The following is a 23,313-nucleotide window of genomic DNA, read 5'->3' as shown; positions in this document are numbered from 1 at the left end:
TATTTAAAATTGTTAAATCTTCTTGTTGGACAGACCCTTTGAGTATGATATAGTGTCCTTCCTCATCTCTTATTATAGTCTTTGGCTTAAAATCTAATTGATCTGATATAAGGATTGCCACTCCTGCTTTCTTCTGATGTCCATTAGCATGGTAAATTCTTTTCCACCCCCTCACTTTAAATCTGGAGGTGTCTTCGGGCTTAAAATGAGTTTCTTGGAGGCAACATATAGATGAGTTTTGTTTTTTTATCCATTCTGATACCCTGTGTCTTTTGACAGGGGCATTTAGCCCATTCACATTCAGGGTAACTATTGAGAGATATGAATTTAGTGCCATTGTATTGCCTGTAAGGTGACTGTTATTGTATATGGTCTCTGTTCCTTTCTGATCTACCACTTGTAGGCTCTCTCTTTGCTTAGAGGACCCCTTTCAATATTTCCTGTAGAGCTGGTTTGGTATTTGCAAATTCTTTCAGTTGTTGTTTGTCCTGGAAGCTTTTAATCTCTCCTTCTATTTTCAATGATAGCCTAGCTGGATATAGTATTCTGGGCTGCATGTTTTTCTCGTTTAGTGCTCTAAAAATATCATGCCAGCTCTTTCTGGCCTGCCAGGTCTCTGTGGATAAGTCAGCTGCCAATCTAATATTTTTACCATTGTATGTTACAGACTTCTTTTCCCGGGCTGCTTTCAGGATTTTCTCTTTGTCACTGAGACTTGTAAATTTTACTATTAGGTGACGGGGTGTGGGCCTATTCTTATTGATTTTGAGGGGCGTTCTCTGAACCTCCTGAATTTTGATGCTCGTTCCCTTTGCCATATTGGGGAAATTCTCCCCAATAATTCTCTCCAGTATACCTTCTGCTCCCCTCTCTCTTTCTTCTTCTTCTGGAATCCCAATTATTCTAATGTTGTTTTGTCTTATGGTGTCACTTAATTCTCGAATTCTCCCCTCGTGGTCCAGTAGCTGTTTGTCCCTCTTTTGCTCAGCTTCTTTATTCTCTGTCATTTGGTCTTCTATATCACTAATTCTTTCTTCTGCCTCATTTATCCTAGCAGTTAGAGCCTCCATTTTTGATTGCACCTCATTAATAGCTTTTTTGATTTCAACTTGGTTAGATTTTAGTTCTTTTATTTCTCCAGAAAGGGCTTTTATATCTCTCGAGAGGGTTTCTCTAATATCTTCCATGCCTTTTTCGAGCCCGGCTAGAACCTTGAGAATTGTCATTCTGAACTCTAGATCTGACATATTACCGATGTCTGTATTGATTAGGTCCCTAGCCTTCGGTACTGCCTCTTGTTCTTTTTTTTGCGTTGAATTTTTACGTCTTGTCATTTTGGCCAGATAAGAGTAAATGAAGGGGCAAGTAAAATACTAAAAGGGTGGCAACAACCCCAGAAAAATATGCTTTAACTAAATTAGAAGAGATCCAAAATCGTGAGTGGGGAGAAAGGGGATAAAAAGAGATTCAAAAAGAAAGAAAGAAAAAAAAAGAAAAGAAAAAAAAATTTTTTTTAAAAAAAGAAAACACCTGAGAAAAATGTAAAAAAGAAAAAATATATATATTAGATAAACTAGTAAAAAATCGTTAAAAAAGAAAAAGGTAACAGTTAAAAAAAAAAATTTTACCCGAAGGCGAGAAGAAAAAGAAAAAAAAAAATGAAAAAGAAAAAATTAAATTAACTGCAAGACTAAAAAAAAATCACAGGAAAAAAGCCATGAGTTCCGTGCTTGGCTTTCTCCTCCTCTGGAATTCTGCTGCTCTCCTTGGTATTGAAACTGCACTCCTTGGTAGGTGAACTTGGTCTCGGCTGGATTTCTTGTTGATCTTCTGGGGGAGGGGCCTGTTGTAGTGATTCTCAAGTGTCTTTGCCCCAGGCGGAATTACACCTCCCTTACCCGGGGGCCGGGGTGAGTAATCCGCTCGGGTTTGCTTTCAGGAGCTTTTGTTCCCTGAGTGCTTTCCGTAGAGTTCCGGAGGACGGGAACACAAATGGCGGCCTCCTGGTCTCCGGCCCGGAGGAGCCGAGAGCCCAGGGCTCCACTCCTCAGTGCGCCCTCAGAGAACAGCGCCCAGTTACTCGCGTCTGCCTGACCTCCGGCCGCGCTCCGAGCTCACTGAGCCTGCGATCGGTTCAAGGTAACACCGAGCTGTGAACTTACTGTCGGCTCTGTTTCTGTAGCCGGCTTTCCCGTTCCAATACCCGCAAGCTCTGCGACACTCAGACACCCCCGATCCTTCTGTGACCCTGCGGGACCTGAGGCCACGCTGACCCCGCGTGGGCTTTGCCCCGGGTAGCCTCTGGAGCGATGTCCCTCAGCGGAACAGATTTTTAAAAGTCCTGATTTTGTGCGCGGTTGCTCCGCCGCTTGCCGGGAGCCGGCCCCTCCCCCCGGGGTCTATCTTCCCGTCGCTTTGGATTCACTTCTCCGCCGGTCCTACCTTTCAGAAAGTGGTTGTTTTTCTGTTTCCAGAATTGCTGTTCTTCTTCTCTTCGGTCTTCCGATGGATTTTCAGGTGTTTGCAATCTTTAGATAAGCTATCTAGCTGATCTCCGGCTAGCTGAAGCAGTCTCAGCTTGCTACTTCTCCGCCATCTTGACTCCTCCCACGATTGGTTTATATTCTGTTTAGCATTATACCCTTTAGATCCAAATGGCAAAATTTCATTCTTTTTTTTTAATGGCTGAGTAATATTCCTGTGTGTGTGTGTGTGTGTGTGTGTGTATCACATCTTCTTTATTCATTCATGTATCAGTGGACACGTGGCTGCTTCCATAACCTGATTATTGTAAATAATGCTGCAATAAACATAAGGGTGCATGTATCCTTGCAGATTAGGGTTTTTGTATTTTTTGTTAAATACCAAGTAGTGTGATTACTGGATCCTAGCATAGTTCTATTTTCAACTTTTTGAAAAAAACTCCGTAGTGTTTTCCACAGTGGCTGTATCGGTTTGCATTCCCACCAAAAGGGCAAGAGGGTTCCTTTTCCTCCACATCATAGCCAACGCTTGTTGTCTCTTGTGTTGTTGATTTTAGTCACTCTGACTGGTGTGAGGTGGTATCTCATTGTGGTTTTGATTTGTATTTCCCTGAGGAGGAGTGATGTTGAGCATCTTTTCATGTGTCTTTTGGCCATCAGAGACTTGGGTGATTTTGATGCGGATCATTTACTGTATATACAGGAGTCCTCTCACCCACATTCTGCTTTCTGTGGTTTCAGTAAACTGGTCAGCCACAGTCCAGAAGCAGATGGCAAGCTGTCAGAAGGTCAACAGTAGCCTCACGGTCACTCCACCATGCGTACATCACTCACCTCACGTCATCTCACCATGCTGGCGCTTTATCATCTCACATCCCAAGACGGGTGAGTACAGTACAATAAGATATTCTGAGACAGAGAGACTACATTCATATCTTGATTTTGGACTTCCAGCCTTCAGAACTGTGAGAGAATAAATTTTTGCTGTTTGAAGCCACTAAGTTTGTGGTAATTTGTTAATGGCAACCCTAGGAAGCTAACACATTCCTCAACAGTCTCGCTGAAACCACGCATTGGAGAGCAATGTGGAATTTAGTGAAAATTCAGCAAGGAAGCAATGAAGGGGACTTGCTGTCTTGTAGCAGACCCTGTTGGTAACTCACTCTTCTTCTTCCAGGCAGAGCCCGGCTTTTGTTCTAGTGTTTACCCTTCCCCTCCTGGCTGAGGGAGGGCGACCCCACTTCCAGCTCCAGGAATTTATCCTGATTGGTACAAGCCAAAGCGTTGTTTCCTTTATTTCTGTTATCAGGGGATGGAATGTGACTATTGGCTTTGAGAATGCTGAGATTTAGTTTAGCCTTATCTAGGAGTGGGGATCCTGAGCTCTGGCCTTTCTAGAAGTTACATAAGGCTGACTGCTAGCCAGTGACGAAGTTACTGAGGCATTAACGACTTGCAGACACCTTGCTAGGCGCTTTACATAAAATGTTTCTATCCCTGTAAAAGCAATGTTTGGTAACCATTCCTAACCCAGGTTAATGAAGAACTTGAGGCTCAGAATAAGTGACGTAAGGTGTCATATAGCAACCAAGGTGAAGTTTAAAAAGGGTTAATGAGATCATATGGATTACCTGCATTTAGAGAAAGCTTCAAACTCCCTAAACCTGTGGCGTCCGCTTCACTGTCCAATCTCATCTTCCCCTTTCCTCTTGCTCACTATGCTCTGGTCACACTCAGTTTCTTCCTTGTCCATTGAGTTGTGCCCACCTCTGAGCCTTCGCAGTGGAAAGATCTTTGCACAGCTCCTTTTCAGTCTTTCTGCCTTGCCTCACATATCATTTTCTCAGATGACACTCTTCTTTGGCCATAATGTTTACTCTTGCTTCTTCCTTCCAAAGTACCCCGCTGGCCTCCAGCTTGCTCATTCATTCAACAAACATTTATTGAGCACCTACTAGATCCCAGGCTCTGCTTTAGTGTCTTTATACATTTTATCCATAGCACTTAACACTGTCATAATTATTTTAGATATTTATTTGTTTAGTCTTATTCTTTACCATTGAATGACAACTCTTTGAAAAGGGACTTGAGGGGTACCCGGGTGGCTCATTTGGTGAAGTGTCTGCCTTTGGCTCAGGTCATGATCCCAGGGTCCTGGAATAGAGCCCCACATCTGGCTCCCTGCTTAGTGGGAAGTCTACTTCTCCTTCTCCCACTCCCCCTGCTTGTGTTCCCTCTCTCGTTGTCTCTCTGTCTCTGTGTGTCAAATAAATAAATAAAATCTAAAAAAAAAAAAAAGAAAGGGACCTTGACTATCTTGATCATTGATTGCTGAGTTTTTAGTAGCTATGGCAATGCCTGCTGCTTTGCCTGGTACTTAGAAAGAATTCAATAAATATTTGTTAAAGGAATGTATTTCTTCATGTTTATTAATAGCTGACTCTATTATACGACGATGAGGTGCTTGGAATAAAACTGTGATAAGAGCCAATGGTTACTGGAAGCCCAGCTTCTTACAAGTTCCATATAATTTGCCTATACTTAACTAGTACATAAAGAACAAATTGGTAAAGATCAAAGTGATTAACTAGCCTCTGAATGCGTCTGGATGTAATGACCTTTTTTTTGTTTAAGATTTTCTTTATTTATTTGACAGAGAGAGAGGAAACACAAGCAGGGGGAGTGGGAGAGGAAAAAACAGGCTTCCTGCTGAGTAGGGAACCCGATGCAGGGCTCAATGTGGGACTCGATCCCAGGGCCCTGGAATCATGACCTGAGCTGAAAGTGGCCGCTTAACTGACTGAGCCACCCAGGTGTCCCTGGATGTAATGACCTTTAAAGCACTGATTCTAAGCAATACATATGTCATTCCATTCTAAGAAGGCTAGAGTGACAACAGGTTTGAGATGAAGCTTCAGGTGTCTTACCTGAGTACTGACAGAGGCAATGATTACCTTGTGGCCCATGACAAAGGAAAAGATGTGTTCTCTAGCATGAGGCAGAAAAAAACCTTTCTGGCTATATATTACTTTCCTGGAGCTGCCAAAAAAAATTGCCACAAACTTGGTGGCTTAAAAAAATAAATAAAACCCTTAAAAAGGGCGGGACAAAGGGGCGCTTGGGTGGCTCAGTGGGTTAAAGCTTCTGCCTTTGGCTCAAGTCATGATTCCAGGGTCCTGGGATCGAGTCCCACATGGGGCTCTCTGCTCAGCAGGCAGCCTGCTTCCCCCTCTCTCTCTGCGCCCCGCCCCCGGCCTGCCTCTCTGCCTACTTGTAATCTCTGTCTGTCAAATAAATAAAATCTTTAAAAAGGGGGGGGCACTTGGGTGGCTCAGTGGGTTGGTGCTCTGCCTTCGGCTCAGGTCACGATCCCAGGGTCCTGGGATCAAGCCCCATACTGGGCTCTCAGCTCAGTGGGGAGCCTACTTCCAGCCCGCTGTCTGCCTCTGCCTACCTGTGGTCTCTCTCTCTGTCAAATAAGTAAATAAAATATTAAAAAAATAAATAAATTTAAAAAACCAATAGAAATGTATTCTCTCACAACTATGAAGGCCAGAAGTTAGAAATCAAGGTGTTGGCAGGGCTGTGCCCCCTCCGCCATGCCAGATGAGAATCACTTCTAGCCTGTTCGGGCTTCTCTGGGCCACTGTCATTTCTTAGCTTGAGGCTGCATCATGGCAATGCCTGCCTCCATCTTCACATGGTCTTCTGCTCTGAGGGCGAGTCTAATCTGCCTCTACTTCCCTTGTATACAGACACTTGTGATAGCATTTTGGGCCCATGTGGATAAGCCTGGATGATTCCCCCGTCTCAAGATATTTAGTCATATCTACAAAGACCTTTCTTCCAAATGAGGTAACATCTGCAGGTTCTAGAAATTAAGATGTGGACATTTCTTTGGCAGCCATCATTTACTTACCATTGGGTACTCTGGATAAAATTTAAAAATTCCAAAAGTAATGGATTTATGTTAGAATGTTTTTTTCTTTTTCTTTTTTTTCATGTGGTAAATTAATATACTGTAAAATTTACCATCTTAGCCATTTTAGGTACACAGTTTAGTGGTATCCAATACATCCCCAGTGTGGTGTAACCATCACCCCTTTTCAGCCCATAACTCTTTTCACCTCATAAAACAGAAACTCTATACTCATTAAATAATAACTCCCTATTCTTCTCATCCCCCTAAACTCCTGGTAACTATTATTCTACTTTCTAATTTTATGATTTTGACTACTCTAAGTACTCCATATAAGTGGAATCATAGGGTCTTTGTCTTTTTGTGATTTAAGTGAAAAAAAAAAAAAAAAAAACCAGTTGCCCCCTTAACTAATTTAGAAGAAAAGACTTTGGGAGCCTGGTTGGCTCAGATGGTTACGTGTCTGCCTTCAGCTCAGGGCATGATCCCAGGGTCCTGGAATCAAGTCCCACATCGGGCTCCCTGCTCAGCGGGGAGCCTGCCTCCCCCTCCCCCTCTACAACTCCCCATGCTTGTGCTCTTTCTCTTTCTCTCTCTCTCAAATAAATAAAATCTTGGGGCGCCTGGGTGGCTCAGTGGGTCAGAGCCTCTGCTTTCGGCTCTGGTCATGATCCCAGGGTCCTGGGATCGAGCCCCGCATCCGGCTCTCTGCTCAGCGGGGAGCCTGCTTCCTCTTCTCTCTCTGCCTGCCTCTCTGCCTACTTGTGATCTCTGTCTGTCAAATAAATAAATAAAATATTAAAAAAAAAATAAAAGAAAAATAAATAAATAAAATCTTAAAAAAAAAAAAAAAAGAGAAGACTTTGTGGTAGAAGAGACCTTTGAATAGAAGAAGTAATCACTGGCTAAAGCGGATGCAAGACCTTTTGTGAAACAGAATGTGGCTCAGTGTGGCCAAAACAGACCATTTTACAGAAGTGAACCTGCCCTGGAGAAGCCCAGTCATGTCTACACTGTCTAGCATTGGTCTAGGATTGACCCTAACTAGAGTAGGACAATGGCTTTAAAAGATCCAGAGTAGGTTCTCTGGGGGGAAATAATCAGATTAAAAGCAACAAAACTAAATTGTTCCCTAGACCTGTTACATTCGTAAATACTAATTGTGAGATATTGTGGATATTGGAACTATGGGGATGTGTTTGATGTGTTATATTCAATGGATGTCAGTTTCTTTTATTTCTTTTGGTATTTTACGGCCTGTCTTCTTATAAAACATAGGTGGAAGAATTGTTGTCAGTCAAATTGATTAGGTATTGAAAAAATACAATGAAGTTTCTGGTCACACCAGTCAGAATGGCTAAAATTAATGTCAGGAACAAATAGGTGTTGGGGATGGTGAGAATGAGGAGAAAGGGGAACCCTCTTACCTGGTTGGTGGGAATGCAAGCTTGGCAGCCACTCTGGAAGACAGCATGGAGGTTCCTCAAAAAGTTAAAAAAAGAGCTACCCTACAACCCAGCGATTTCTCTACTAGGTATTTATCCAAAGGATGCAAACACAGTGATTTGAAAGGGCACCCCCACCCCAATGTTTATAGCAGCAATGTCCACAATAGCCAAACTATGGATGGAGCCCAGATGGCCTAGACAGATGAATGGATGAAGAAAATGTGGTATATGTATATACAATAGAATATGACTTAACTATTAAAAAGAATGAAATCTTACCATTTACAACAACATGGGTGGAGCTAGAGGGTATTATGCTAAGTGAAATCAGTCAACCAGAAAAAGACAAATATCATATGATCTCTTTTATATGTGGAATTTAAGAAACAAAACAGATGAACATAGGAGAAGGGAGGGAAAAATAAAATAAGATAAAATGAGAGGGAGAGATAAACCATAAGAGACTCTAAACTAGCATCTGCCTTTGGCTTGAGTCAGATCCCAGGGCCCTGTATGGGGCTCCCTGCTCAGCAGGAGGCCTGCTTCTACCTCTTCCACTCCTCCTGCTTCTGTTCTTTCACTTGCTGGGTCTCTCGCTGTCAATTAAGTAAATAAAATCTTAAAAAAAAAAAAGAGACTCTTAACTATAGGAAACAAATTGAGGGTTGCTGGAGGTGAGGAGGTCGGGGATGGGGTAACTGGATGATGGATATTAAGGAGAGAGCACCCGATGTAACGAGCACTGGGTGTGATACACAACTTATGAATCACTAAACTGTACCTCTGAAACTAATAATATACTATATGCTAATTAATTGATTTTAAATTAAAAAACAACAACAACAAAGAAACAAAAAAACAATGAAGTTTCTAGGTAGGAGTTCAAGTCAACAGAGTTGAGGGATTTCTAAAAGGCAATTGTGTATTTCATCCTGCTAACTCCTCTGTCTGGCACAAGGTATCTGATTTTATACTTATTGTCCCATAAAGCTAAGGCTAATCTTGTAGTAAAAATGATGTGTGTTGAACTTGAGATTTCTCACTGTAATTACAAGTTTTGGTTACAAGTTCTGGTCCTGTACAGCTAACAGCAGGTTCTCAGCCCTTCACTGCTCTAGACTGGCATCTAGCTGCAGGTATCTGAAGACCTCTAGTTTGTAGGATTAGTTTCTAATCTAGTAGTAATCATGCTTGAAAGTATTTTTGTGCCTCATTGCCACCACAGTGGGGTCTCCCATCTTGCTGCTTTAAGATCCTCTCTGGCCCTGAGAGTGACTTTCATTGCCCACAGACTACTTCTTGCCCTGTACTAGTCCACAGAACTGGACCCCTGCAGTAGGGCTGGCTTAATGAGTGTGGGACCTGTGCACTTGCACAAGGTCTTTTGCTTAGAATGGTCTCACACTTAGACTAATGCTCTTCCCTGTCATTTTAATTTTTAGTAATTTTACCTTTGAATTGTTCTGTAAGCGAAAGCCAGAGGGGCTCCAATGGGACGGACAAAAGAGAGGGCATGTGAGCAGAGATAGGCACAGTATGTGTTTGCTATCCCTTGCTCTCACGTTCTCATGAACATTCCTGATGCCCTGTCATTACCCTAGAATTCGAGGGGACCACATATGAGGGAGTGTGACCCACTGGTGGGGGCAGGGGAGGATGATGGCGGCCCTGAGATACCACACTTTCCCTTCAAACTAAAATTTGCTCCAGATGCTGAAAGAAGGTGATAACAGTCAGAGACATGAATAACCAAGGAACCTTTCTTACTCATGTTACTTTCCTGTATTAGCTAAACACTTAGGCTGAAAAGGATGACACAGAAGGAAAAGAAAAGATAGGGCAATCCAGAGTTCCCTATCTTGCAGTCTTTCCTTAACCATTAGGAAGTTAAAGTTAGAGAGTGTGCTAGAACTTATGTGCATATTAAAAAGTGAAGTTAAAAGCTCAGCTAGTTTTGTGCATGAAGCTGAATGTACAATGAAATGCATGTAAGGGGAGTCTGGGTGTTGGGGTCTGCTTAAGAGCTAAGCATGGAGCCTGCTTAAGATTCTCTCTCCTCCCTCTGCCCCTCCCTCCACTGTTCCTGCACTCCCCACCACCCCCCCACAAAAAGAATGAAAGGCAATGTATGTCTAAGCTGCAAAATGCAAATTGTGTAATTATGGTGATTCCACATATGAGTTAAATGCTTTTATATTTGCATTTCAAAATAGCATTGTATAGCATAAAGACAAGTAGTAAAATTCATGCCAGTGAATAAAATTTAAAATTTTTGTCTACTTAGAACAAGATTAATTAGCAGATAAAAAGCACCATGACAAACTGAGAGAGAGGCCATGGAAGAAAAGAAAACGCTTTATATTTTAGTATGTTTAAAAGCACTTTTCCCTGCTTTTGGAACCAGGTGACTCACAGATTACATGGCTGGCCCTGGTCCTGAGTGCCGGTACCAGGGCGGAGATCTGGCTTTCCTACCACACTATAAACCAAGTGATTTGAACTAAATGGCTGCTCTCTGGGAGCTCCTGTCACCATTCTTCACCTGCTGCCATTTTGTTAATATAGAAAAGACAAATACACACACGTGTGCACACACAGACACACCCAATAGACGGGAGCGGAAGGAGGGACACGGTGGCCCTCAACAGAGTCTAACCTGATTCAGGTTCTGTTTCAGGGACCTCAGGTGCTTCAGACTCCTCAGGTAAGGATCCCTTGGTGTCCTCGGCTATCTCCAAGGCCTCAGAACCTTCCTGAAGGTAGGGCTCCTCAATTTCCATCACCTCGTCAGCCTCCAGTTCAGCCTCTTCTACTTCTAGAAAAAAATGAGGAGAAATAAATTATTACTTGGTTTAGGTCAATAGATATTTCATTGGGTGCTAGATATTCTGATCAGTGCTGAGACCAAAACAAAGAATAAGGAATGGCCCCTGTCCTCCTGGAGCCCGGGGGTTTGATGGGACAGACAGATACTTTGTCTGCCTATTTCATCTATCCAAATGTAGCCACAGTGTGCAGTACATGTGCTCAGAGCCCTATGGGAGTAGCAGCCTAAGGGTTTTAACAGAAACTGGAAACAGCCCCAAAGTCCATTCAGTAAGAATATGGATAGAACAACACGGTCTGATATGGAGCCGTTGAAATGAAGCTAATCCAAATTGAGATGTGCTGAAAGTATGAAAACACAATGGATTTCAAAGACTTAGAAAAACCAAACGTGAAATATATTCAGTATTTTTTGTACTGATTGTTAAAATAATATGCTGGATATAGTATATTAAATAAATATAATTAATTTCACCTGTTTCTTTTTGCTTTTTAGGCAGCTACTAGAAAATTTACAGTTATGTTTGCGGCTTGCATTGTATTTCCATTTGGCAGCGTGAGGCTAAATTTAATGTATAATGATGGATTTTCTTATATCTAATTACAAATAATGGAACACATTGATCAGTATGGCAAATGTAAATTTTAAAAACGCAATACCAAGCTTTATGTAGTTGCATGGAAGTCTTTCGGGAAGAAGATGGGGTGAATGGTAAAAAAAACCTATCTCCGCTATTCCTTTTAATATATTCATGAAATTGAAAAACAAGATATTTCTATGCAGATGATATGGAAAACAAAACAAAACAAAACAAAACAAATGAGCTTGTTTTCTGGACTCCTCTGGAAATTTCTGCCCCCAGTGAGTACCTTCCAAGACTATCGGGTATGATAGTCTTTGGCATTCGAATTTTGATCTGAATCTGCATGATTAAAACACCCAGAGCAAAGCAACTTTGTGTTCTTGGCATGCCTGGGGGGGGGACAGTCTGTTAAGCCCTCAGGTCCTGATCCCAGGTCCTGATCTCCCACTCCCTCTGCTTGTGTTCCCTCTCTTGCTGTGTCTTTCTCTGTCAAATAAATAAATAAAAATCTTAAAAAAAAAAAAAGAATTATTATTATTTATTTATTTAAGAGAAAGAGAGAGAGACACACACACACACCACGGGGTTTGGGGTAGGAGGGTAGGGGTGGAGGGGTAGAGGGAGGGGGAAGCAGCCTCCCCACTGAGCAGGGGATCCAGATGCAGGGCTTGATCCCAGGGCCCTGGGATCATGACCAGAGTGGAAGGCAGCCACTTAAAGACTGAGCCCCCCAGGCCACCCCTATAATAATGAAAGATTCTTAAAAAAAAAAAAAAAAGAAGAAGAAGAAAGGCAAAACATACCTAAAAAAAAGAAAAATGTTCTAGGTCTACACCAGGACTACAGTACATGTAGCTTCTAAGTATGTGTCTTACACTGGGGTGACTCTCTTTTGTCATATAGAGGAATGATGGTGAGACACACAAGGAAGTAGTAGCATTTGCTGAATCCTACTAGGGTTTGGAATGAAGTTATGTGCTGTACAGCAAAAACTCACTATGTATCTCTCATAGTAAAAAAAAAAAAATACTTCCAATATGCATACATGTAAATTATTTATTTTTAATTTTTATCCATATTAGGTACTTTATGTAACATACAAATAAACAGAGTTTCTATAATGATGCAGAGAGGTGTAAAAAGTTCTAATATTCTTCTAGAATTCTGAGCGATAATCTATATACCAGAAAAGTCACAGATGGCCTGAAAAGTGTTCTAAGATGCTCACACTACCTGTGATTTTTACTAAGTATCTATTGCTTCATAATAAATTACTCCAAAATTTAGTGATTAAAGCAACGGTAACCACATATCATCCTTGCAGTTTCTGGGGTCAGGATTTGGGAGTAGCTTAATTGGTGCTTCTGGCTCTGGGTCTCTCCTGAAGTCAAATGAAAAGGTCAGTCAGGGTTGCAGTCCCTGAAGGCTTGCTTGGGGCTGGAGGACTGACTTCCCAGCTGGCCACTCAAAGCCTGAACTGAACTCAGGGAGCAGAGATAAGCTCTGTATTAAGTCCCGACCCACAGAAACGTGTACAGAATAAAAACAGTTTTGGGGTGGCTTGTTGTCAACAAAGGAAAACTGAAATACTTTTCACTCTTTTGAGTGGATAGACCCTTTTGGCAGTATGGTGAAACTTAAGGACACTCCTTAGAATAATGCTTTCAATCCCATAAAATACAATACATAAGAAACCAATTATATTGAAACACAGTTATGAAGATATCAAAATAAATTTTGTGCTGTAGGAAATTTGTGCATCTTTACTAATGCATTACATAACAAGAACTAGCAGCTGGTCTAATTACCATCATTTTGGGAATCGTAATTAAGCATACGCAGGATATATAAAACTGTAACGTGATATGAAAATATCTTAGTTTCTATTGGTAAGAAAATCAAGATACTACTAATATTATTATGGTTCGTTGCCTATATTAATTATTAAGTGAAGAAAATACTAAATTCCAGGTTAAGGTTAGTGAAAATAAAGTTGTAACTATTTTCCCATTCAAGTTCACAGACCTCTGTATTTTATCCATGAACTCCAGGTTAAGAACTTTGGTCTTAAAAGAAACTGCTGGAGTAAGTTCTTTTATAACAGATGAAAGTTTAAGTTCAAAGACAATAGGTATAGCAGGAGATGCTGTTTTCTCAATTCCTGCAGGATCCTTATACTAGAAGGAATTCCAGCATTCATGTGTCCTATGTGACAAGGGAAGCCATTTTAAGACACGTGGCATAAGCTGTCTATTGTGGATCCCAAGTAGGAGCACACATAGGTATCTGTGTCAGAGCTCTTTTCCTATGACTCCATTACTCTAGTGACCACACAATTTATTTTCCAAATTGGAACACTGAGCATGAAAGTGGGGCAAATAAATATTTCTGTACTATAGGCATAGCATAGACCTAGACTCTCATTAGCAAACTGGGAAATATGGTCATGCTCTCTGTAATTCGCTGGAATACTGCAGTTGCCTGCAGTAATGGTACAAAATTAAATGACGCATTATTAATGATGTAAATCTGTGTTTGCCTTTTGATTTCTCGCTCATATCTTCCAAAAGCCTTTGGTCTGCTTCTATTCTGAATGCTTCTTCAGTGGCTTTTCTGAAATGAAAATGTCCAAAATTTAATCATGTTTGGAAATTCAGATATTTTACAATATTCTAGGGCTTAAGGCTTATAGTGGTTAAAAATTGAGTAAATTTTGCATAATGTTCATTATACTCTTTAACTTTACAATGTAAATGTTTAATTTGCTCATATTAAAGCCACCTAATTTCAGGGTTTTCTGTTTTTCCCTTTTTAGTTAAGAAAAGTTGCAATGTTATACTTTAAAAAATTTTGGCTATTAATTAAGAAATCTGTTAAAATTCATTAAAGATTGTCTATGCTAAAAAGGTAAATGGGAGAAGTTGTACCATTTTCCCTTCTGAATAAGTCAGAAATGTTCAGAAAAAAAAACTTAAGTGACAAAAAAGTGTAATACAAGGCTATGTATAGTACAATTTTAATTTTGTATTTGAAGTTTATATAAATAATGATTAAAAGCCCAGAAGTATAAACTGTTAATAGTAATTATCTTTGGATGCTGGCATTATGAGAGTTTTTACTTTTACTTATTATTTTTTACATTAAAAATTTTTCTATAGTGAATAAATAGATAATTATCTTTGCAATCTTTTCAACACAGTAATAATGAAATTTGAAAAGACATGAGATATGAAAACTTAATTGTCTAGAGGGAATCTGTTTTTCATTAGGGTTGCAGCACTAAGCCTGACTTAATGGTGAAGACAGACAGGTATAAGGAAAGCTAGTAAAGTGATGGAGAAAAGTAATATTTATTAAAAATTAAAATGTGTATACCTTTAACCTAGAAATTCTATATCTAGGAATTGAGCTCTCAGGAATTGGCATACTACTGCACAAAGAAACATGTATAAGAATGTTGATTGCCGCTTTTAAAAATAATATTAAAAAACTGTATTCACCAACAGGGGATGAATTAAGCAGAGCCCATTCATATCAGCTGCCCACTCTGGGGCGGTTTTCCTGACTATTTTATAGGTCTGTCGTTCTCCATATTCAGTGTTCTTGGCATCCTTTCCCCATCCTGTGAAAATCTAGTTATTTCTATCCTCCTCAAAAGGCATTACTACACTTGTCAGGAAAACAATAATAAAGCCCTTCTTTCTTTTCTTTTAAGATTTTATTTTAGAGAGACAGACTGTGAGCAGGGGCAGGGTCAGAGGGAAAGCCTGTAAGAGAATTTCAGAGACTTCCTGCTGAGCGCAGAGCCAAGGTGGACTTGATCACTGGGGTATGGGGTTGGGGTGGGATGGAGTGGGCTCTCACAGCCCTGAGATCATGACCTGAGCCAAAATGGAAGCTTAACCGACTGAGCCACCCAGGCGTCTCTTTCATTTCCTTATTATTGTATTGTATTATTTCTTCAATTTGTGGTTACTGGTCAGCAAAATTATTAAAGTCACAGATAAATATGGTAAAAAAAAAAATCTTACCTCGCTCGTTTTTGTTTTTGTTTTTTTTACAGTGTCTTGTGTGAGTAGACATTTGTTCTAGAATAGTTTGATGTTGGGCCATGAAAATATCCACAACTCAGTACTTCAGACACTGAAAATATTTGTAAACCCACTCTTTTTCTTAGACTTAATTAGAATTGGATCTACTTAGTAGACCACTGTTTTGATATTAAAGACATTTCATAAATGTAACTTGTAAGTAGATATTTAATAGCTATAAAAGATTCATTGACTTGTTTTATAATGCCGGGCATGTTTTACCTTGCTGCTTCTTCCTCTTTTTTTTTCTTTTGTAGATCATCTAGTAATCTTTCTAAAATCTTAGAGTCAACTTCAGTCTTATTCTCTAAATACAGTCTATTAAGTAAATATTTCCCTGAAATACAGATAAAGAGAATAATATTAATTTTGAAGCTCTATAAAATATAGTGAGAAACTTTGGTAATTAATGACAAAATATTGTTCTTGCCTATATCCAAATATATTTCCCTTTAAGCATTTATTAAATAGAGTTCAGGTTCTTTAAAATATCGAGTCTATCTGAAATCCTTTCTAAAATGTGAACATCAGCATGATAAAAGTAACTAAAGCATGAAAAGAGGTGATGTATCATATTTTCCCCCTGGAAACTTTCTTTTGAAATATATTTCCTTAAAAGGCAAAATGACGAGAACCGCCATCTTCCAGTAATTTGCCAAAATGACCAACACAAATGGAAAAAGGAGAGGTACCCAGTACATGTTCTCTAGGCCTTTTAGAAAACATGGAGTTGTTCCTTTGGCCACATACATGTGAATCTACAAGAAAGGTGATATTGTGGACATCAAGGGAATGGGCACTGTTCAAAAGGGAATGCCCCACAAATGTTACCATGGCAAAACTGGAAGAGTCTACAATGTTACTCAGCATGCTGTTGGTATTGTTGTAAACAAACAAGTTAAGGGCAAGATTCTTGCCAAGAGAATTAATGTCCGCATTGAGCATATTAAACATTCAAAGAGCCGAGATAGCTTCCTGAAGCGTGTAAAGGAAAATGATCAGAAAAAAGAAGGAAGCCAAAGAGAAAGGTACTTGGGTTCAGCTGAAACGTCAGCCTGCTCCACCCAGAGAAGCACATTTCGTGAGAACCAATGGAAAAGAGCCCGAACTGCTAGAACCCATTCCCTATGAATTCATGGCATGGTAAATAAAAAGAAAATAAAAGACCTCAAAAAAAAAAAAAAAAAGTCAAGATGACAGAATATTCTTGGCTCCTATGTCAAAGATTATTTGACTCTATAGGTCTGGGTGTATTTTCTAGGCTCTCTAACTTTGTTCCATTGGCCTAGGTATCTGTTTTTATGCCAGCATCATACTGTTTTAATTATTATAGCTTTTTTCAAAGTGACAGAATAATTAAAATTTAGTTTTGCTATCTTGATGTATTTAATATTTCCCATTTGAGGTATATAAGGGCTTATATACAGTCTTTACTCTCAGCCTCATATATTTTTCAGTTAGAAGTTAGAGTGCTGAGAATGGGGTGTTAAAGTCCCAGCTCCAAAGATGAATTGTAAGGGCCTGAGGGAATATCCAGTGACCCAGCACACCATTCCTGGCCATCTACACTGTGAGTGGTTGCCTCATTTTGTGTACCTCTAGATTGTGAAGGGATTGCTGGTGTGGTATGTGTAGCGTGGGAGAGTGAAGAGTTTTCTATTTTGTATTTTAACTAAACATATTATCAGCAATAAAAACCTCACTTTCGGATTTACATGATAAATATTTACCAACCATTGTTTTCCGTATCTGACAAACAGATTACTAAATCAGGTATAATTCCTTTCTCGACTAAGGCTATCCATAGTTCTTTTATAACGGGGCAGTTGTCCAGTATCCATCCTCCAAACTTCGGGGCACCAGAAAACCTCTTCATGTTTTCTTCAGCTACCTGTGAAAAATGACACACTGATATTACCATCATAGCCGGAGAAGTCAAGGATACTACTTTGATATATTGTTTTTGCAGACCCTAATCAATTATCTTTTGAATTCTTTGGACTCAAAAGAAAAAAAAAAGAGTCACTTAATTTTTAAAAAGACACTTAATTTTAATTTAAAAATTTTTATTTTTTTTTATAAACATATAATGTATTTTTTATCCCCAGGGGTACAGGTCTGTGAATCGCCACGTTTACATACTTCACAGACTCACCATAGCACATACCCTCCCCAATGTCCATAATCCCACCCCCTTCTCCCAAACACCCTCCCTCCAGCAACCCTCAGTTTGTTTTGTGAGATTAAGAGTCACTTATGGTTTGTCTCCCTCCTGATCCCATCTTGTTTCATTTATTCTTTTCCCACCCCCCAAACCTCCCATGTTGCATCTCCACTTCCTCGTATCAGGGAGATACGAGGAAGATATCTCAGGGAGATACAGTTGTAAAAAAGACACTTAATTTTAAAGCAATAAAGCTATCTAAGTTTTAAAAATGAAGAATGGGAAGCAAAAGCCTTTATTAAATAATTGAACAGTATATTTTTGTTATCTGTTATTCTGAATAGAATTCAGATCCTAATTTAGGAGGTCTTGGGCCCAGGAGTATGCATTTGGAACATGTTCCGAGGTGGCAGTGGTCCGTGGAGCACTCTTTGAGTAGCAAGGGCCCAGTCCAGCTTGCCTGTTTTAGTGACAACACTATTCACCTCCCTTTTGCTTTCCATCCCTCAGTGTGAGAGCTGAGAAGGTACTGACATGGTTACTAAAAACAATAGGAAGGAATCAGGTGAAAACAGACCTTGCAGGTGCTTAGGGAGTTCTGCTAAACTCTGCTCCCATCCCCCCTCAGGCAGTGCAGTAGCAAGGGCTTCAGGGCAAATATGGAAATTGGTAATGTGGACCTGGGAATACACCAGCTCTGAGGAGTTCAAGTTTGTGTGTCATCATGCAATCACGTGATACTTGAAGCCAGAGGGGAAGAGATGTCACAAGAATGGGTAAAACTCACTGGCCTCTGCAGAACTCAAGATTCCCTACTTTATGAATTTCCATCTGGATGAAGAGTCTTTTTTAAAAAATTCTTTTAACTTTGAACTCTTTAAATTAAATTAGTTAACGTAAAGTGTATCATTAGTTTCAGATTGAAGAGTCTTTTAAAAAAATTTTTAAGCACTTTGAAATGTTTAAGAGAATTAAAGGGAAAAAGAAAAAGCTATAAAAAAAGAAATATAAATGAAATAAGTAAAAAAAAATAAATGAAATAAGTCAGAGAAAGACAAATACTGTATAATCTCACTTATATAGAGAATCTTAAAAAATCGAACTCATAGAAACAGAGAACAGATTGGTGGTTGCCAGAGGCAGGGGTGGGGGTGGGGAGAATGGATGGAGGTGGGCAAAAGGTACAAATTTTTAGTTATAAGATAAATAGGTCCCTGGGGCATAATATTCGGCATGGTTTGACTACAGTTAACAATACTATATTGTACATTTGGAAGTTACTAAGAGAGTAGATCTTAGAAATTACAATCACACATACACAAAGCTTAGTGTGTGAAGTGATGGATGTTAATTAAAATTATTGTGTTAAACATTTCACAATATATACACATATAATTATGTTATACACCTTAAACTAATATAATGTTATATGTCAAATACAACTCAATAAAACTGAAAAAAGGAAGTAAAATGGTTAATGAAAATTTTACCGTCCAGTTGCAAAGATAGGAAAATAAAAGCAACACGGAGAGATAATTTATGATTTCTCAATCTCATTCCAATTTTTTTTGAAAAAAATTAATGCCTTCATAGTATTTCATCAAATGAATAGCTCTTAACCTGTTTAATCATTCTCTCACTGGTAAATATTTACATAATTTATAATTTTAATATAACATTGATAAACATCTGTATATGCAAATCTATGCCTAAATATTGTGTTCTTAGGTTAGATTCCTAGAAGATGTGTTTTTAGGCTCATAAAGGAAGGAACATCTTAAAGATCTTTCACACACATTGTCACATTGCTTCCAAAACATCTGTATCAATTTTCAGTTCTCCTATGTGACTATCTCATTATAGCCTTCCTGGTATGGATTGTTATATGTTTTTAAAAAATCTTTGGCAATTTGATAGTAAGAACTTACATCCCACTGTTTTAAGTTTCATATTTTTCTTGGAATTTGAACATTAAAAATTTCAGTTAATAATTTGCATTTCTTCTTTGATGAAACAATCCATCTATATCTTTTTCCTACTTTTACATAGGGTCTTCCATTTTTCTTGGTTTGTAAGAAATCCTTGTATAAGCAATTATTAGGTCATATTTATTATAAATACTTTTTGACCTTTGTCCTAAAATTATTATTTTCATGTTTGTTTTTTTTATAGAGAGAATCATTATTAAGTAGCCTCTCTACTAAACTTTTGCTTTAAGAGTTTTTCCACTGTGCTTGTGCAGTCCAAATGTGGAAGTTGTCTTTCTGACTTTATCTCAAGTGACTTTATCTCAAGTGACTTAAGGAAAAAGTGAAACACTATGGGCACATCCACTGCCTCAGGGAGAGAGGTCGCTGATTCCGGGTGGGGGGCAGGTGCATAAGGCACTCAGGCCTGGACATTTCAATACTGAGGACAGTAAAGTTTTGGGAGGTGAGGACTTGGGTCCTTAAGGATACAGGGTTTTTTTTTTGTTTTGTTTTTTTTAAAGATTTTATTTATTTATTTGACAGACAGAGATCACAAGTAGGCAGAGAGGCAGGCAGAGAGAGAGGGGGACGCAAGGCTCCCTTCTGAGCAGAGAGCCCGCCGCCGTAGGGCCTGATCCCAGGACTCTGGGATCGTGACCTGAGCTGAAGGCAGAGGCTTTAAACCACTGAGCCACCCAGGTGCCCCAGGATACAGGTTTTGGAAGTAGCAGCAAAACAGCTTCAATGCAGGAATCTATTGAGAAAGTTTCTCCAGTTGAGATCACTGTGGAGAGAAGGGGGAACCTTCCTTAAGATTTCATATCTGAAAGAATTTCAGAGTGTATGGCCCAGCAGAGGAGTGGATGGACTCTGAGCCTAGTGGGACAAGTGGTAAGGAGGGGGCCCCAGGGGAGCCTTTGTGCATGGTCTGGGTCTGGCCCCGCTGTCACCAGAGCCATGGAAGTGGGTTCTCAGATGAAAATAAAGTGGTGTTTTCTTCGGACATCCTCAGGGAGGGATGAGTGGGAGAAAATAATATTTAGAAAAATAATATAAATTTTCATGCACTATTCATCCTTTTATCCTTTTGTGATCTTTAACTTAATAAAAATTCCCCCCCCTGCACTTAAACATGCTATTCCTGGATTCCCTTATTCTATGCTATTCCATGATTACTTTCCATTTTACCATTTGTGAATACATAAATAAAGATATACATATATGTGTGTACAGTTATATACACGGACATATGTTTATCACTTGTACATCCAAGTATTTATTGCTGTGAAATATATCTAGACAGAGAGGGACTGAGAAAAGAGACTGGGAGAATCACGACACAGCCTGGGAGTGACACAGAGACATGCGAGGCACAGAAAAACACAACTTCCGTGTGAAGAACACAGATACAAGGGCAGACATGGAGAGGTTTTAGAGAAAAAACCATGTCATGAGGGAAGCTGAGCAAAAATGACGTATCACACTGGGAAGGCTGCCGTGACTAGAGAAATAGGCCGTGGTCGCCGCTGGATAGCTCATGGGCTAGAAAACATACAAGGGCAGGTTTGACACAAAAACCTCACTTCCCGGGGCGCCTGGGTGGCTCAGTGGGTTAAGCCGCTGCCTTCGGCTCGGGTCATGATTTCAGGGTCCTGGGATTGAGCCCCATGTCGGGCTCTCTGCTCAGCAGGGAGCCTGCTTCCTTCTCTCTCTCTGCCTGCTTCTCTGCCTACTTGTGATCTCTGTCTGTCAAATAAATAAATAAAATCTTTAGAAAAGAAAAAAAAACCTCACTTCCCTTGATGTTGTCCCCTTGACATTTTTCTGTGAGGTACACGGCAAATACCTTTGGCATACGTCTATGTAAGAGCTTCAGTTAACACAACTGGGCAGAGCAATGGAAGCAGAAGGAAGTTCCCTGTGTCCCCCCGCCCCCGCCTCTGCTTCCATTGTGTGCTCTCTAACTTGGTCAGGGCAGAAACCAGGTCAAAGTGCAAATGATTGAGTGTGGGAAAAATTTCTGCGCATTCTCCACTGCAAGGGAGTGACTCTTCTTTCTCTTTGGTAGAAATGACACCTATTATTATTTCTGTATTTTTAAGTTTTCAAAATATTGTTGAACTGCAATTCTAAAAAATGCGAAAAGAAGCTAATACACAGATGTGTTTCAGAATCTTTCTTAACCCATGACTCCAGGGAGCCATGCCTAACTGTCCAGTTTGCAAATGAAATAAAACCTGTTCACTTTTCCTGGACAGGATCATATATTATGCCTAAATGCATTATTCATACCTGTTCTGCATGTAGTCTATGACCTTCAGATCAGAGTACGAAATTTAGCAGGAGGTACAATAGAAAAACAGGATAAAAATGATTACTGAAACAACAATTGAAAAATAAGATAGGACCACAACAGTATCTAAAATAGCATCAAAATACATCAAATACCTAAAAATAAACCTAATGAGGGATACTGAAGACTTCTACACTGAAAACTACAAAACAATGCTGAGAGAAACTAAAGAATGAGATAAAGTAAGGCTATTCTTCTTTTTTAAAGATTTTATTTATTCATTTGAGAGACAGTGACAAAAAGAGCACAAGCAAGGGGAGAGGCAGCGAGAGAGGGAGAAGCAGGCTCCTGGCTGAGCTGGGAGCCGGACATGGGGCTTGACCCCAGGACCTGGAGATCATGACCTGAGACGAAGGTAGACCTTAAACCATCTGAGTCACCGAGGCTCCAAAATAAGGTTATTTTATGTTCATGGATTAGAAGACCCAATATTGTGAAGATGGTAGTTCTCATTAAATTTATTTACAGATTCATTGCAACCCAATCAAAACCCCAGCGTGTGTGTGTGTGTGTGTAGTGAAAGTTGATTCTAAAATTTATGTGGAAGTAAAAAGGATCTATAATAGTCAAGATACTCTTGAAAAAGTAAGGAGAACGAAACAACTTATTACACAGGGAAGGATGCAGTAATAGGAGAAACAAGCTGTTAAAGGAGTCTTCTCTCCAGATTTCAAGATTTATTACAAAGCTACAGCAGTTAATATGTGTGGTATTGGAATGTAGATAGACAAATAGGTCCATGGAACAGAATGGAGTGTCCAGAAATAGACTACACAGATAAGGCCACTTGAATTATGATAGCGAGGAAAAGTTGGTCTTTACAATAAATGGTGCTGGAGCATAACTGGATATCCATATTAGAAAAAAATTAATCATGATCATCATGTTGTGGTTTTTAAAAAAAATCCATGTAAAATATGTACATATGTATGTATTATAATTGTTATTGAAGTATAGTTGACATAAAATATTATAAGAGTTTCAGACATACAACTTAGTTGTTCTACAATTAAATACATTACAAAATGCTCACCAAGATAAATGTAGTTACCTTCTGGTCACCATACAAAGTCATTATAATATTAATGAGTACATTCCTTACGTTGTACTTTTCATTCCCTTGATTTCTTGCATAACTGGAAGTTTATACTTCTTCCCCTTCCTCATGTTGTAGTTTTAATTTGTATTTTTCTGATAACTAATGGTGTTGAGTACATTTTCACATGCTTATTGGCCATTTGGATATATTTTTTACATAAATAAATTAATTCAAAATGAACCCTAAATCTAAATATGAAAGGCAAAGAAAAATTTACAGAAGAAAACCTAATAATATATATATCCTCCTAACCTTGGACAGCCAAAGGTTTCTGAAACAGGAAGCACTAACTATGAAAGAAAAATTAATCAGTTGGACTTCATTAAAATTAACTCTTATTATTCAGAATAGAAGATATTTGTAAAGGTAGTTGCGA

The 23,313-nt window shown here is 39.3% G+C and overlaps 1 protein-coding gene and 1 pseudogene across 5 annotated transcripts in view; one reads left to right on the top strand and one right to left on the bottom strand.

The window, feature by feature from the left end:
• The window catches only part of AK9 (adenylate kinase 9), a 119,598-nt gene that overhangs the window by 52,713 nt on the left and 43,572 nt on the right, over positions 1-23,313 (bottom strand). The window contains exons 17-20 of one of the 4 annotated variants that reach the window (XM_082731994.1): positions 17,086-17,242; positions 15,574-15,688; positions 13,800-13,873; positions 10,507-10,665 (exon numbers count right to left, since the gene is read on the bottom strand). In XM_082731994.1, coding sequence (XP_082588120.1) covers positions 10,507-10,665; positions 13,800-13,873; positions 15,574-15,688; positions 17,086-17,242 — 505 coding nt within the window. Of the gene's footprint in view, positions 1-10,506; positions 10,666-13,665; positions 13,874-15,573; positions 15,689-17,081; positions 17,243-23,313 lie in introns of those variants that run through there. The other 3 variants (XR_014312156.1, XM_082731995.1, XM_082731996.1) reach the window with 3 other exon arrangements.
• LOC309865557 (large ribosomal subunit protein eL21 pseudogene) lies at positions 15,972-16,538 on the top strand (annotated as a pseudogene). Its single transcript has one exon. The product of its transcript is annotated as a large ribosomal subunit protein eL21 pseudogene (transcript).

The sequence above is a fragment of the Mustela nivalis genome (genome assembly GCF_964662115.1).
Source record: "Mustela nivalis genome assembly, chromosome: 5".
NCBI classification, from domain to species: Eukaryota; Metazoa; Chordata; class Mammalia; order Carnivora; family Mustelidae; genus Mustela; species Mustela nivalis.
The sequence above is the reverse complement of the archived record's forward strand: the minus strand, read 5'-3'. Positions and strand labels throughout refer to the sequence as shown.